Raw genomic sequence first — 17,804 nt, forward strand, 5'->3', positions numbered from 1 at the left:
GTGTTCCAGAGATTAGCATTATCAATAGGAAAGTACGTTGGCCGTGTAACAACACAGTGAATGATATCCGACACGAATATCATCACAGCTGAAACTGACATTTTAATAACGCACTTTTGTATGCAAAGTTTACCTAGAAGGTCGAGTTTGATGCCTTGAACCTTTGTTGGAAAGAGATAGTAATTTATTTAAATGACGATACTCTTTTCTATTAAGTATTATTCTAATGAGCTCAGAAGGACAATAATCTAACTTTTGTTGTGATGTCCAGCAAACTTAAAATCCATTTCGAGTGAGCCAGTGCACGACGAGGATGATGAAAGTACCTTCTGTACAAACTTACTGTTGTCGAATGAGCATTCTTCCATTCTCTGCAAGAAGAGTACGTATACTGCCAACAGAGGGAATGTGATCCGTACGCTACCATGAATTAGGAAAAATCATAGCATCAGTAACAATTACTGAAATCATAAAGGTATTTGCATCAGAGTTGAGTACGTTGTTACCACAGTGGTGTCTAATAATATATGTCTGCAAAAGGATCTTTCTTCCTATTGTGGCCTATAATACTTCAGATGCCTGTTCCATCTCGACATGAGTCCAGCCATAACTTGTAAGACGCGTCCCATCAACAACACAGTTTTCCAGACCCGTCATTTCTCTTACGGAGAATGGAATTCTACGAAATTAGAGGCCAGGCCATGTTATTACGTAACTGTGGCCAATGCATAACGAGGGATATATATCAGAACGATGATGAGAATTTTTGAACCAGCAGGCGTCGAGGAACTGGACTTTAACATATTTCAACACCGACGCACAGTAACTAACTCGCGAGCACACAGCAATGCAGGTCAAAAACACTATTTACGGCAAGGTACAGGCTTTGTGGTCAGCATACACTCTACAAACTACCGTTTGCCGAAGGTAATGTCGCCGGCCGCGGTGGCCGATCGGTTCTAGGCACTTCAGTCCGGAACCACGCGGCTGCTACGGTCGCATGTTCGAATCCTGCCTCGGGCATGGATGTGTGTGATGTCCTTAGGTTAATTAGGTTTACGTAGTTCTAAGCCTAGGGGACTGATGACCTCAGTTGTTAAGTCCCATAGTCCTTAGAGCCATTTGAACCATTTGAAGGTAATGTCAATGATAACTGGCGAAATGTAAAATTTCCAATTGTGAACGATAGTGTGGTACGAGTATACAAACCGGAAATTATTGCCTGTACACGAGTCATCTTGCTGTAGCCATGTGTACGAGACAGTATGGGTATGAAGGCGATAGAGAATGTCATCGACAACGCCATAGAAAACTTATGGGCGGAGACGGAGCAGTTGCATGACCTTATCTAAGCACCAGAGACGACCTTTGGAACAAGGTTCTACATCTACATCTACATCTACATTGATACTCCGCAAGCCACCCAACGGTGTGTGGCGGAGGGCACTTTACGTGCCACTGTCATTACCTCCCTTTCCTGTTCCAGTCGCGTATGGTTCGCGGGAAGAACGACTGTCTGAAAGCCTCCGTGCGCGCTCTAATCTCTCTAATTTTACATTCATGATCTCCTCGGGAGGTATAAGTAGGGGGAAGCAATATATTCGATACCTCATCCAGAAACGCACCCTCTCGAAACCTGGCGAGCAAGCTACACCGCGATGCAGAGCGCCTCTCTTGCAGAGTCTGCCACTTGAGTTTATTAAACATCTCCGTAACGCTATCACGGTTACCAAATAACCCTGTGACGAAACGCGCCGCTCTTCTTTGGATCTTCTCTATCTCCTCCGTCAGACCGTTCTGGTACGGATCCCACACTGATGAACAATACTCAAGTATAGGTCGAACGAGTGTTTTGTAAGCCACCTCCTTTGTTGATGGACTACATTTTCTAAGCACTCTCCCAATGAATCTCAACCTGGTACCCGCCTTACCAACAATTAATTTTATATGATCATTCCACTTCAAATCGTTCCGCACGCATACTCCCAGATATTTTACAGAAGTAACTGCTACCAGTGTATGTTCCGCTATCATATAATCATACAATAAAGGATCCTTCTTTCTATGTATTCGCAATACATTACATTTGTCTATGTTAAGGGTCAGTTGCCACTCCCTGCACCAAGTGCCTATCCGCTGCAGATCTTCCTGCATCTCGCTACAATTTTCTAATGCTGCAACTTCTCTGTATACTACAGCATCATCCGCGAAAAGCCGCATGGAACTTCCGACACTATCTACTAAGTCATTTATATATATTGTGAAAAGCAATGGTCCCATAACACTCCCCTGTGGCACGCCAGAGGTTACTTTAACGTCTGTAGACGTCTCTCCATTGATGACAACATGCTGTGTTCTGTTTGCTAAAAACTCTTCAATCCAGCCACACAGCTGGTCTGATATTCCGTAGGCTCTTACTTTGTTTATCAGGCGACAGTGCGGAGCTGTATCGAACGCCTTCCGGAAGTCAAGAAAAATAGCATCTACCTGGGAGCCTGTATCTAATATTTTCTGGGTCTCATGAACAAATAAGGCGAGTTGGATCTCACACGATCGCTGTTTCCGGAATCCATGTTGATTCCTACAAAGTAGATTCTGGGTTTCCAGAAATGACATGATACGCGAGCAAAAAACATGTTCTAAAATTCTACAAGAGATCGATGTAAGAGATATAGGTCTATAGTTTTGCGCATCTGCTCGACGACCCTTCTTGAAGACTGGGACTATCTGTGCTCTTTTCCAATCATTTGGAACCCTCCGTTCCTCTAGAGACTTGCGGTACACGGCTGTTAGAAGGGGGGCAAGTTCTTTCGCGTACTCTGTGTAGAATCGAATTGGTATCCCGTCAGGTCCAGTGGACTTTCCTCTATTGAGTGATTCCAGTTGCTTTTCTATTCCTTGGACACTTATTTCGATGTCAGCCATTTTTTCGTTTGTGCGAGGATTTAGAGAAGGAACTGCAGTGCGGTCTTCCTCTGTGAAACAGCTTTGGAAAAAGGTGTTTAGTATTTCAGCTTTACGCGTGTCATCCTCTGTTTCAATGCCATCATCATCCCGTAGTGTCTGGATATGCTGTTTCGAGCCACTTACTGATTTAACGTAAGACCAGAACTTCCTAGGATTTTCTGTCAAGTCGGTACATAGAATTTTACTTTCGAATTCAATGAACGCTTCACGCATAGCCCTCCTTACGCTAACTTTGACATCGTTTAGCTTCTGTTTGTCAGAGGTTTTGGCTGCGTTTAAACTTGGAGTGGAGCTCTCTTTGCTTTCGCAGTAGTTTCCTAACTTTGTTGTTGTACCACGGTGGGTTTTTCCCGTCCCTCACAGTTTTACTCGGCACGTACCTGTCTAAAGCGCATTTTACGATTGCCTTGAACTTTTTCCATAAACACTCAACATTGTCAGTGTCGGAACAGAAATTTTCGTTTTGATCTGTTAGGTAGTCTGAAATCTGCCTTCTATTACTCTTGCTAAACAGATAAACCTTCCTCCGTTTTTTTATATTCCTATTAACTTCCATATTCAGGGATGCTGCAACGGCCTTATGATCACTGATTCCCTGTTCTGTACATACAGAGTCGAAAAGTTCGGGTCTGTTTGTTATCAGTAGGTCCAAGATGTTATCTCCACGAGTCGGTTCTCTGTTTAATTGCTCGAGGTAATTTTCGGATAGTGCACTCAGTATAATGTCACTCGATGCTCTGTCCCTACCACCCGTCCTAAACATCTAAGTGTCCCAGTCTATATCTGGTAAATTGAAATCTCCACCTAAGACTATAACATGCTGAGAAAATTTATGTGAAATGTATTCCAAATTTTCTCTCAGTTGTTCTGCCACTAATGCTGCTGAGTCGGGAGGTCGTTAAAAGGAGCCAATTATTAACCTAGTTCGGTTGTTTAGTGTAACCTCCACCCATAATATTTCACAGGAACTATCCACTTCTACTTCACTACAGGATAAACTACTACTAACAGCGACGAACACTCCACCACCGGTTGTATGCAATCTATCCTTTCTAAACACCGTCTGTATCTTTGTAAAAATTTCGGCAGAATTTATCTCTGGCTTAAGCCAGCTTTCTGTACCTATAACGATTTCAGCTTCGGTGCTTTCTATCAGCGCTTGAAGTTCCGGTACTTTACCAACGCAGCTTCGACAGTTGACAATTACAATACCGATTGCTGCTTGGTCCCCGCATGTCCTGACTTTGCCACGCACCCGTTGAGGCTGTTGCCCTTTCTGTACTTGCCCAAGGCCATCTAACCTAAAAAACCGCCCAGGCCACGCCACACAACCCCTGCTACCCGTGTAGCCGCCTGTTGCGTGTAGTGGACTCCTGACCTATCCAGCGGAACCCGAAACCCCACCACCCTATGGCGCAAGTCGAGGAATCTGCAGACCACACGGTCGCAGAACCGTCTCAGCCTCTGATTCAGACCCTCCACTCGGCTCTGTACCAAAGGTCCGCAGTCAGTCCTGTCGACGATGCTGCAGATGGTGAGCTCTGCTTTCATCCCGCTAGCGAGACTGGCAGTCTTCACCAAATCAGATATCCGCCGGAAGCCAGAGAGGATTTCCTCCGATCCATAGCGACACACATCATTGGTGCCGACATGAGCGACCACCTGCAGATGGGTGCACCCTGTACCCTTCATGGCATCCGGAAGGACCCTTTCCACATCTGGAATGACTCCCCCCGGTATGCACACGGAGTGCACATTGGTTTTCTTCCCCTCTCTTGCTGCCATTTCCCTAAGGGGCCCCATTACGCGCCTGACGTTGGAGCTCCCAACTACCAGTAAGCCCACCCTCTGCAACTGCCCGGATCTTGCAGACTGAGGGGCAACCTCTGGAACAGGACAAGCAGCCATGTCAGGCCGAAGATCAGTATCAGCCTGAGACAGAGCCTGAAACCGGTTCGTCAGACAAACTGGAGAGGCTTTCCGTTCAGCCCTCCGGAATGTCTTTCGCCCCCTGCCACACCTTGAAACGACCTCCCACTCTACCACAGGTGAGGGATCAGCCTCAATGCGGGCAGTATCCCGGGCAACCACAGTCGTAGTCCGATCAGGGGATGCGTGGGACGAGCTGGCCGTCCCCGACAAACCCCCATCCGGACCCCCACAGTGATGCCCATTGGCAACAGCCTCAAGCTGTGTGACCGAAGCCAACACTGCCTGAAGCTGGGAGCGAAGGGATGCCAACTCAGCCTGCATCCGAACACAGCAGTTGCAGTCCCTATCCATGCTAAAAACTGTTTTGCAAAGAACGTCTGAACTAATCTACAGAGAGCGCAAACAAATCGATAAAATTTAAACGGTTATTAAAATACAAGATTGCCTAGTAAATGCAGTAATGCTGCTACTTGCGCACTGCTGACACTGCTCGGCGGCGGAAGGAGACTAAGCGAAATTACACTATTCAGGTACTAAAACGCGATGCTACACTCTCAAATACTATAATACGCCCGAAATTTATGAATTAAACAATGCAAGTACCAAAAACACGCAAAGAAATTAAGAATTAAACTATGTAACAAATGAGTGAGCTAGGAGTATACGACTTGCTGCTCAGCAGCTTATCCAACGGCGGCAGGGAGCACACTGACTGTGACCAACCGACACTGGCCGTTCAAAACAAAAACAGTAGACAAACGACTACGCGAATTTACACTATTCAGGTACTAAAACGCGATGCTACAACTCTCAAATACAATAATACGCCCGAAATTTATGAATTAAACAATGCAAGTACCAAAAACACGCAAAGAAATTAAGAATTAAACTATGTAACAAATGAGTGAGCTAGGAGTATACGACTTGCTGCTCAGCTGCTCATCCAACGGCGGCAGGGAGCACATGTTTGTCGAAGAGCACCGGAGGACATGTCAAGTGCCGAAAGAAACCTTTCTAAGGGATGAAACAGTCTTACGTAGCACCTTTGAAGTGTTAGTTTCGGATTCTACACATGAAACAAATTAACATAGGTCCTCAACAAAGTGACTTGTAACATGGGATCCGAATCAAACACACTAGCCGTGCCGTCACGTTCCAGTATGTCCACTATTCCAGTCGACTACTGATCTATAACAGTATCTACTACAACTTGTCACTTCTGCGTCCTAGACTCCAATTCCACATGAGGTTCCTTTTCCATACCTCTAATCCAAGGAAACCGATGGCACAGATTTTTTTCAGGGAGCATACTTCGTCCTGAGTAACAGTCACACACATGTTTTGTGCTTGTAAGCAATAATGTACTCCTTTTAAGGTGATTGTTCGTTTTGTAAATTTATGGGTAGCCCAAATTTTAGCTCCAGCCAATTTTTGTACTGTGAATGAATCTCTAAATGGATGAAATTGGTCTGGCATAATATCTAAACGGAAGTCTAAAATAGCAGCGCAGATATGAGTGAGTGGTTCAAATCTTAAATCATATGATGAAGTAGTTTCGTGAAATGCATTAAAATCTCGACTCCACAGGCTTGGAGAGCAGTAGTGATCCTTATAACTAGTGCTACATGCATAGCATTGCATTGTCATTTAATGCAAAGGGAATGACTCACAGTCAAAACATTAACTTATTAATGGAATCAGAAGAATATTAAAGAAGACATTTGCCTGCAAAAAGGACTGCTGAGCTTAACATGCATCTAGGGGAGGAGAAGAAGCGAAACAGTGTGTTGCACACTACACAATGAAAACAATTGCGGTAAAGCTTCTGTTGGTAAACCTCTTATAACGCTGAGAAACACAAAGCAGAATCTTCAGTGATGCAAGGGGCAGAAGAAAAGGACTACCGACGAGTGAAAATATGTAATGTGTTCTAAGAGGCTATTTCTACACTGTCTTGCACTTTAGAATTTTTTACGTATAGTGTACAATTCCGACTATACTCCTTCAATTTTAAAATGCCTTGGAAGTTTTGTCATATTTTGGATAGTCATATTACTGTTTGCCCCCACCCCAGGTACTACTGTTATACTACTGCTATAACTTGGAAGGTCCTTTAAAACATTTAAAATGACCGTATTCATTCAATGCCACAAACTGTTCACAACAGGGAATGATACATTCCAAGATGATAACGTCCCCTGTCAACTTGCCAGAATTGTCAAAGTTGCCCTTGGCCTTCAAACTTTGAAACAGAACGTCCTTCCTGGCCTGCTAAAAGTCATTTGAGTATTATCCATCATCTGTGTCCTCAAATAAAGATAAATGATATTGAACTGTTTCTTTACAAAGAAAATTGTAGAATCCTGTTGATCGTTACCCAGTATGTGAATACATCAATCTCTAGAAAGATTCAAGCTGTTTTAAATTTCAAAGGTGGCCCTACACTATTAGGTGGCGTTTGTATAGCCTGAACCATTTATACAGTACCAGTTACGTCGATATTGGAAAGCCTACACGACAGGTAATTTGCCAAGTGTCATTCCTAACATGTCACTTAGACTGCTATTTGCAGTTAGCTACCAGGAATTTCCAATTACTCCTGCCGTGAACGCTTTACTTTATTTGTAATTTGTTTAGAAAATCTGCGCAGCATTAATTGCGCTCTGCTTGAGTACAATAACCGTTGTCGGGTGAACCGGTTGAAAGTTTGATCGTTTGCTGTAAGCACTCAGTGACTTGCATGCTGCTGCACATGGCGAGGGTGAAAGCGGAAGAGACGTCTGGTCAGTAATTAGCAACTGCAGAACAATAATCACGTGTCTCATTGTTACAACTGCCAGCGAGGCACATCCCAGCTACTGTGTAATAGCTACTGTGTAATATCCAAGGAACCTTTATGGAGGACATTCTACGTCGCCAGCAAGTATAAGATGTGAGCATTGCAGTATGGTATGCACTATAACTGAGGTGTGTTCTTTTCAGGATGATACGAGTAGAATATGTGTAGCGTCAAGACTGTGTCAAAGCTACTTTGGAGGAAGAAAATTACATTACATTCATAAGGCTATAGATTTGTGGTCGTTGTCACTGAAGGTAAAATCTCTCGGGTTATTATGCAGCGAGTGTTTAGCCACCAACGAACACCTGAAGATTTCTGAAGAAGGTCGAAAAGTCAAATATCGAACAGGAAGTTTGAAGAGGAATACAACGTCGCCTGATAACAAAGAAGATTTTATCTTCAAATAAGGTAATAGTTTATCTGCCCACGAAGTTTGAGTCATTAGATACGGAATAATATTTAGGAAGGACAACAATTTACGAGTAAAAAAATTACGAGTAAATCGGGAAACCCAAACCCGTGTTTGAATCCAAGTCCTAGCCTAACCTTAACTCGTATTGATACATCTAGGGCAGTGGTTCCCAACCTGGGGGTAATTACCCCATAAGGGGTAAAATGAAATTTTCTGCCGGCCCGTGTGGCCGAGCGGTTCTAGGCGCTTCAATCTGGAACCGCGCGACTGCTACGGTCGCAGGTTCGAATCCTGCCTCGGGCATGGGTGTGTGTGATGTCCTTAGGTTAGTTAGGTTTAAGTAGTTCTAAGTTCGAGGGGACTGATGACCTCAGATGTTAAGTCCCATAGTGCTCAGAGCCATTTGAACCATTTTTTTGAAATTTTCTAAGGGGTAAAAACAAAAGAATTCGATTGGTATTATGGGTACGAAATTAAATTATTTTTCAAATATCGTTATTACTATCGCTATTTCGTAGGAATGTAATAATTATTACTAAGTTACCAGTCATTAACTTTTCTTCAACCACGAGCATTAACCCGTGACGCAATTTGATTGAGGTTAAAGCTTATGAAACGAACGTATGAAGATCTTCTACTCACATAGTTCACTCTTTAGACACAATTATTTTACTTTGCACCATTCATCTATGAGACCAAAATTAAGACGTATACGTCAGATATGCTTCGACATCTCATCCGGTAGTTCCTGCAACGGACCACAAATTGGCAGCAGATAATCCATCTAATTGACGGCACGACGCCACAGTAACTACGTAATGGTTAATAAATTGTTGTGGCCCTTCACAATGTTATTATTATTATTAGTAGTAGTAGTTGTCAGACACATAGCTTTGGCAGCTAAGGTCTTCCCATTTCAACCAGTTTAGAAGTAAGGAGTCAAGAAAAGGAGTAATTTACAAACAGTAAGGGGTGCCCACGTATTTTAATTCGGTTGCTTTTAAATTGTGGTGTAGAATGTGGGTGAAGTAAGAGTCGCTAGGGAGAGGAGTGGTGCAGAGGAAGCATATTTTGTAACAAGTGTCTGTTTCCATTACAGTCAGTTATCTTTCTTCTCTAAAGAGAAGTTATAGATAGCACTCGCGGTGCACTGCTAAGTGCTTCACCATTCAAAAAAAGAGGTTGTTAGGAATAAGCAAAACCATTAGTTTATAATATAACAAAATACCTACAGAAATCATATTTCGTCATTCTGAAAATAGAAGTGTTCGAACAGGATTGTTTTTCATTCTCAAATTTAGTTAGACACTGATGTTGACGTTAGTGGTGGTTGACGGTATTAGTAATATCTCACTGCACTCAGGGGTAATGGCTTCAGGAAAGCTGGGAAACAGTGATATAAGGAAACCATAACGTTGTGTGCCGAATGTTACGCAAAATAGCAAAAAGTGTTGGACACACAAATCAGCACGAATTAAACGCGAAAACACAATGGAAAACAAAGAATTTACTTGTGTATTTAGAATATTTCTGATATGTACGGGGTGGATGTTGCATATCAGTATAGTGGCGATAAGAAGTGTAATTACCACCTAGCAGTAATGCAGCACGTGTAATAATGTGCGATGCTGTTAATCTGCAGTGGAATAAGCAACCGCAGTTGCTGTACTCAGCATTTTATTTGCATGTGCTTCTCAGCGTCTGTCTGGAAAGCTCTGAGAGATTTTCTATCGAGCCTAGTTTCATGGGGCAGGTTATAACAATGTCGTTGTAATGTGAAGGAGACTTCGCAGGGGGGGGGGGGGCAGATAAGAAAGCTAAGGAGTGGCTTTCCTTCCAGCTGGTATCCCTCTGTCTAGGACTGGTGAAGGGCGCAAAAACTACTTTCAAGTCCCCATCTTGGATGGGTGTTCGCTCACCCTGCTCTGCCACATTAGACATTGGTAACTGAAGTATTAATGCGCTGAACGGATGGTCTCGACTTATGCCTACAAAATGGTTATCTTCACGAGGATTGATAAAATACTCATACATACGGGAATTGTGAGTTAACTATTTTCACAGATTGTACACAAAATACTCAATAAAAAAATTCCTCAATGAATGTTATATTATGGAATACAGAATCAGAAGTGTCTAGGTTTGGCCCAAATTCACGTCTGTTATTTCCGTTAGTTGCCATCTGTCCTGTCAAGTGAACAAACATAAGAAGTTATGTGAATAGACACTACAGTATCACAGGTGGCAACTCTTAATAAAGTTGACAATAAAAATTTTTCATATTTTACGCGTAATTATCTTATCACATATATAAACTGGAGATTACGAGGTCAATTTTGAACTCTAAGAACGCAGAGTTTATCATACTCATAACTTTCAACACCCAGTTAGTTGTTCACGGTTGAAGAATACTGCATAAATTATTGAAATCTGTCATTTCATCTTCATTATTTTACAAATTTCGTTCTTAATCAATTTAACTGTGGTATTTAGTCAGAGAAAAAGAAAACGAAATGACAGAAATGTCCGTCCATTTATTACTTGCACGACATAAATAAATCTTGCTGTGGTTGTTGATTAATGTATTACTTTCTCCACCAACGTTTCAGACAAAAATTAGCTTAACAACGCCAGATGGTGTATTGGATCTGATTTCAAATAAAAGTAAAGTCTTGCCGTAAGCGGCTGGGGTTACCCGTGTACTGAAGGAAACCAACGAGATCGTGCTTTTAAAGTCTAACAGCATCTAGCGTTGAACAAACAATTCCACACTAGTGATGAAAAACGGAGAAATGTATCTGTTGCGTACCTTTCTACGTCACGGTGTGAAACAGAATGGCAAGTTATTGGAGAGAACTGGAAGTCGGTTCTATTTAATCTGTTATTTCTGGCTGCACATAACCTTTTTGTGCAAAAAATTTATTAAAAGACAAAATTTACATTTAGATTATGCGTTTTCCACGTCAAGAATTTTTACAACTTCAGTCCTCCAATGATGATTTAGAATATTATGTAATGAAATAACGAGTCAACAACGCACATTCAGTCATTAGAAGGTGCGAGAAGACGGTTCTACTTACAATTGTGTAAGGCCTCTTAATGCGGCAAGCAGATCCTCCCCAATCAGCTCTATGTTATTCTCCTGCAGCATTCTGAAACGAAACAAAAAGTCGGTTGAGTATAAGCACAAAAAGAAGATTTACATTGATAATACATAATAAAAGAAGAAGTCTCTCACTATAGTAATATAGCAATAGGTGAAATATACGGTGTTTTGTCAATTCTGAAGTAGACGGAGATTGTGGGGGAGTGACATAGTAAATGTTGTACGGGCCGGTCAACTATAATAACTAAGAAAACATTATATATAAAATGTTATATAAATTGAAATGTTGCGGTGCCCATCTGGATAGCCGAGCGCGTTAACGCGCCACTTCCAGGATTTGGTGAAGTTAGCCGCCCCAGATCGAATCTGCCTCGCGGATTAGCGGCGGCGGCTGGTGGGCCGGCCGATCTGGATGTGGTTTTTAGGCGGTTTCCCATGTCCCGCCTCAGATACACGCTACACAAACACTTACAATACGCTGTCACACTTGAGCGTGATATTTACTCAAGACGCAGACAAATGGGTTACACCGATTCCGTACCGTGAGTGTTGGTGGCATCAGGAGGGGCACCCGGCCACGAGCTATCGCTAACGTTGCCAAATCCCGTCTAACAATGCCACCCAGTAGAGAACGGGAGAAGGCAACGAAGAAGAAGTTGAAATATTGTGATAGTGTGCAATCACTAACGATGTCCTTAGGTTAGTTGGGTTGAAGTAGTTCTAAGTTCTAGGGGACTGATGACCTTAGAAGTTAAGTCCCATAGTGCTCAGAGCCATTTTTTTTTTTTTTTGCAATCACTAACGAGGTCTGTCAAAAAGTAGAAGTACTTAATCTAAAATAATACTTTTATTAAACCGAGAGGTATTTAGTCCTTGACTATTTCAAAGTACTCCCCTCCTCTATTGACACACTTTTTCCAGCGGTGATTGCACAGCTTTCAGTTCCTGTGACGAATTGTCCTTAATATCATCACAGTTCTAGATGGCTTGTTGATTAACCACAGTTTTTCAGTTCTGGAAACTAAACAATATTACATGGAACGAGATGTACGAAGTTGTGTGGCAGGAGGAGGACGGTCGTTTGATTTGTGAAATGAGAAAATTAAGGGAACCGACGTCGTGTCATGGTGAGGGAACCATGAGTTGTCCCTCCGTAATTGTTGTTTTTTTGCCCATGTTATAGCACAATCGATACAAAAGTCTTGTATAATAATGATGGTCGGCTGCTTGACCTTTAGGCAAAAATTCGAAATCCACGATACCAATACAGTTGAAGAAAAGAGGGACCATGCCTTTGGTATTCGTTTAATATTAGCGTCCTTTTTTGGAGCATGGTGGTTGTTTGCCTGCCCACTGTAATAACTGGACCTCAGTCTCAATGTCGCATCCATATTTGCGACACTATACTCTTTTGATGTTTTTTTTTTTTTTTTTTTGCACCCATGTTCCTTCATCGTGTAGTTATCATTTCGCGGAAATCTTGTAGATGTTTACTATATATTCCTTCTGATCTTCTGTCACGAACGAGTGTCTAGCATTGTTCATCTCGATGGATGTTCAGTTATACGGTTAAAATTTCATGACACTAACAAACTGTGATTCATATTTCTTTTAGAAGTTCTCTGACTCACGACGGTTTTCGCGCAACAAATCTTTGATATTCTGAATGATATCGAAGAACACCCTGGTTATAGCAGTTGACTGAGAATCACTTCGGAATCGGGAAAATCATTCGTAAAATCATATTTGACCTAGAGCATTATCTCCATATGTTCGGAACATAACGTTTCTGTGAATATTATTCCCATTTTGACGCAAAATTTCACATTGTACAGTTGCTCCTTTAAATCAAAATCACCACGAACACAGTAATAGTTTTTACTCACATGGTAATAGCTCAGAAAGTAGAAGAGACATCAACGGTGACAAAAAATGAATTTACTCGAAGGGGTGTGACGATCAAAGTGCTGTACGTCACTTCGTCGCCATCTACATCTTCATGGATACTCTGAAAATCACATTCAAGTGCCTGTCAGAGTGTTAATCGAACCACGGCACCTTCACAATTCTCTATTGTTCCAATCTTGTATAGCACACGAAAAGAACGAACACCTATATCTTTCCGTGCGAGTTCTGATTTCCCTTATTGTATCGTGGTGATCCCCCCATGAACCATGGACCTCGCCGTTGGTGGGGGGGGGGGGGGGGCTTGTGTGCCTCAGCGATACGGATAGCCGTACCGTAGGTGCAATCACAACGGAGGGGTATCTGTTGAGAGGCCAGACAACCATGTGGTTCCTGAAGAGGGGCAGCAGCCTTTTCAGTAGTTGCAGGGGCAACAGTCTGGATGATTGACTGATCTGGCCTTGTAACATTAACCAAAACGGCCTTGCTGTGCTGGTACTGCGAACGGCTGAAAGCAAGGGGAAACTACAGCCGTAATTTTTCCCGAGGACATGCAGCTTTACTGTATGATTAAATGATGATGGCTCCTCTTGGGTAAAATATTCCGGAGGTAAAATAGTCCCCCATTCGGATCTCCGGGCGGGGACTACTCAAGAGGACGTCGCTATCAGGAGAAAGAAAACTGGCGTTGTACGGATCGGAGCGTGGAATGTCAGATCCCTTAATCGGGCAGGTAGGTTAGAAAATTTAAAAAGGGAAATGGATAGGTTAAAGTTAGATACAGTGGGAATTAGTGAAGTTCGGTGGCAGGAGGAACAAGACTATTGGTCAGGTGATTACAGGGTTATAAATACAAAATCAAATAGAGGTAATGCAGGAGTAGGTTTAATAATGAATAAAAAAATAGGAGTGCGGGTTAGCTACTACAAACAGCATAGTGAACGCATTATTGTGGCCAAGATAGACACAAAGCCCATGCCTACTACAGTAGTACAAGTTTATATGCCAACTAGCTCTGCAGATGATGAAGAAATTGATGAAATATATGACGAGATAAAAGAAATTATTCAGGTAGTGAAGGGAGACGAAAATTTAATAGTCATGGGTGACTGGAATTCGTCAGTAGGAAAAGGGAGAGAAGAAGGAAACATAGTTGGTGAATATGGATTGGGGGGAAGAAATGAAAGAGGAAGCCGCCTTGTAGAATTTTGCACAGAGCATAACTTAATCATAGCCAACACTTGGTTCAAGAATCATAAAAGAAGGTCGTATACCTGGAAGAATCCTGGAGATACTAAAAGGTATCAGATAGATTATATAATGGTAAGACAGAGATTTAGGAACCAGGTTTTAAATTGTAAGACATTTCCAGGGGCAGATGTGGACTCTGACCACAATCTATTGGTTATGAACTTCAGATTAAAATTGAAGAAACTGCAAAAAGGTAGGAATTTAAGGAGATGGGACCTGGATAAACTGAAAGAACGAGAGGTTGTAGAGAGTTTCAGGGAGAGCATAAGGGAACAATTGACAGGAATGGGGGAAAGAAATACAGTAGAAGAAGAATGGGTAGCTCTGAGGGATGAAGTAGTGAAAGCAGCAGACGATCAAGTAGGTAAAAAGAAGAGGGCTAGTAGAAATCCTTGGGAAACAGAAGAAATATTGAATTTAATTGATGAAAGGAGAAAATATAAAAATGCAGTAAATGAAGCAGGCAAAAAGGAATACAAACGTCTCAAAAATGAGATCGACAGGAAGTGCAAAATGGCTAAGCAGGAATGGCTAGAGGACAAATGTAAGGATGTAGAGGCTTGTCTCACTAGGGGTAAGATAGATACTGCCTACAGGAAAATTAAAGAGACCTTTGGAGAGAAGAGAACCTCTTGTATGAATATCAAGAGCTTAGATGGCAACCCGGTTCTAAGCAAAGAAGGGAAGGCAGAAAGGTGGAAGGAGTATATAGAGGGTTTATACAAGGGCGATGTACTTGAGGACAATATTATGGAAATGGAAGAGGATGTAGATGAAGATGAAATGGGAGATACGATACTGCGTGAAGAGTTTGACAGAGCACTGAAGGACCTGAGTCGAAACAAGGCCCCGGGAGTAGACAACATTCCATTAGAACTACTGACGGTCTTGGGAGAGCCAGTCCTGAAAAAACTCTACCATCTGGTGAGCAAGATGTATGAGACAGGTGAAATACCCTCAGACTTCAAGAAGAATATAATAATTTCAATCCCAAAGAAAGCAGGTGTTGACAGATGTGAAAATTTCGCGAATTCTTTACAGACGAATGGAAAAACTGGTAGAAGCCGACCTCAGGGAAGATCAGTTTGGATTCCGTAGAAATGTTGGAACACGTGAGGCAATACTAACCTTACGACTTATCTTAGAAGAAAGATTAAGAAAAGGCAAACCTACGTTTCTAGCATTTGTAGACTTAGAGAAAGCTTTTGACAAGGTTGACTGGAATACTCTCTTTCACATTCTAAAGGTGGCAGGGGTAAAATACAGGGAGCGAAAGGCTATTTACAATTTGTACAGAAACCAGATGGCAGTTATAAGAGTCGAGGGGCATGAAAGGGAAGCAGTGGTTGGGAAAGGAGTGAGACAGGGTTGTAGCCTCTCCCCGATGTTATTCAATCTGTATATTGAGAAAGCAGTAAAGGAAACAAAAGAAAAATTCGGAGTAGGTATTAAAATTCATGGAGAAGAAGTAAAAACTTTGAGGTTCGCCGATGACATTGTAATTCTGTCAGAGACAGCAAAGGACTTGGAAGAGCAGTTGAACGGAATGGACAGTGTCTTGAAAGGAGGATATAAGATGAACATCAACAAAAGCAAAACGAGGATAATGGAATGTAGTCAAATTAAATCGGGTGATGCTGAGGGAATTAGATTAGGAAATGAGACACTTAAAGTAGTAAAGGAGTTTTGCTATTTAGGGAGTAAAATAACTGATGATGGTCGAAGTAGAGAGGATATAAAATGTAGACTGGCAATGGCAAGGAAATCGTTTCTGAAGAAGAGAAATGTGTAACATCGAGTATAGATTTAAGTGTCAGGAAGTCGTTTCTGAAAGTATTTGTATGGAGCGTAGCCATGTATGGAAGTGAAACATGGACGATAACTAGTATGGACAAGAAGAGAATAGAAGCTTTCGAAATGTGGTGCTACAGAAGAATGCTGAAGATAAGGTGGGTAGATCACGTAACTAATGAGGAGGTATTGAATAGGATTGGGGAGAAGAGAAGTTTGTGGCCAAAGTTGACTAGAAGAAGGGATCGGTTGGTAGGACATGTTCTGAGGCATCAAGGGATCACCAATTTAGTATTGGAGGACAGCGTGGAGGGTAAAAATCGTAGAGGGAGACCAAGAGATGAATACACTAAGCAGATTCAGAAGGATGTAGGTTGCAGTAGGTACTGGGCGATGAAGAAGCTTGCGCAGGATAGAGTAGCATGGAGAGCTGCAGCAAACCAGTCTCAGGACAGAAGACCACAACAACAACAACATCGTGGTGATGGTTTCTCCCTATGTGTGTCGGTGTCAACAAAATATTTTCGCATTCGTAGGAGAAGGTTGGTGATTGGAATTTCGTGAAAAGATTCTGTTGCAACGAAAAACGCCATTGCTTTGATGATGTCCAGTCCAAATCCTGTATCATTTCAGTGACTCTCTCTCACATACTTCGCGATAATATAAAACGAGCAGCCCTTCTTTGAACTCTATCGATGTACTCCGTCAATCCTATCTGGTAAGGATCCCACACCCCTCAACAGTATTCTAAAAGAGGACGGACAAACGTAGTGACGGCAGTCCTAGTTAACATCTACCACGTACAAAAACGTATGTTTAGGTTTTAAACAAACTGTGTACTTTGAATTTCTATGATTTATTAATTTTTGCTCAGAATTTACGCTATCCATTCATCTCTAAAATTTCCTGTTTGCGGAGTGGATTCATAATTTGACTGTAGAAACTTCTGAAATAAAATTTCTAGGTGTTTTACTCTATCATGCTTTGATATGGTTGTTACGATTTTATCTGTGTTTGGATACACTAGAAATAAGGGAACAAAATATAATTACTTGATCACAGATTACTTCTGTCGCATCATCCATTTTAGATGCATATTTTTTAAATTTAAATCGTGTTTCGTTATTATCCATACCTGTTATAAGAACTTAAAGATGAATTACATTGATTCTGTAAATTCTGATCTACTATTCTCTCAGCATTTTTGCTCCTGGAAACGTAGCTCATCCTTGTATTCTGTGTAATATTCTTATAGTTAAGCGGTATTGTACTTCTTCTTAGAAATGATGCAATTCGAAGGGGTACAATTAGGCAGTGTGACTGCCAATACATTTAAGGCGTAATTGAGTTTAAATGTGTATATTGAGGCAACATTCCCATTGGCATTTTTGCGTGCTCTTAATGAAATCGCACTAGAAGACAACTCGTAGTCTTCCTAGCCGCCTGTAGAGCAGACAGCGTTTGCCCGAGTGAAAGGGACAACGACCCCGGGTTTGGCTTGAAAGCAAATTCCGCTACATTGTGTGGGAGCGCCCAGCCTACACATTCTTTACAAACATAGCACGCAGTTTCAGAGGTTTCCACAGGGAGACAGCAAACGC

The 17,804-nt window shown here is 41.9% G+C and overlaps 1 protein-coding gene across 1 annotated transcript in view; it reads right to left on the bottom strand.

Moving 5' to 3' along the window:
* LOC124723077 (relaxin receptor 1) overlaps positions 1 to 17,804 on the bottom strand; it is a 414,738-nt gene that overhangs the window by 265,870 nt on the left and 131,064 nt on the right. Inside the window, exon 7 of the mRNA XM_047248253.1 lies at positions 11,231 to 11,302. Coding sequence (XP_047104209.1) covers positions 11,231 to 11,302 — 72 coding nt within the window. The remainder of the gene's footprint in view (positions 1 to 11,230; positions 11,303 to 17,804) is intronic.

The sequence above is a fragment of the Schistocerca piceifrons genome, chromosome X, assembly GCF_021461385.2.
Source record: "Schistocerca piceifrons isolate TAMUIC-IGC-003096 chromosome X, iqSchPice1.1, whole genome shotgun sequence".
Lineage (NCBI taxonomy): Eukaryota > Metazoa > Arthropoda > Insecta > Orthoptera > Acrididae > Schistocerca > Schistocerca piceifrons.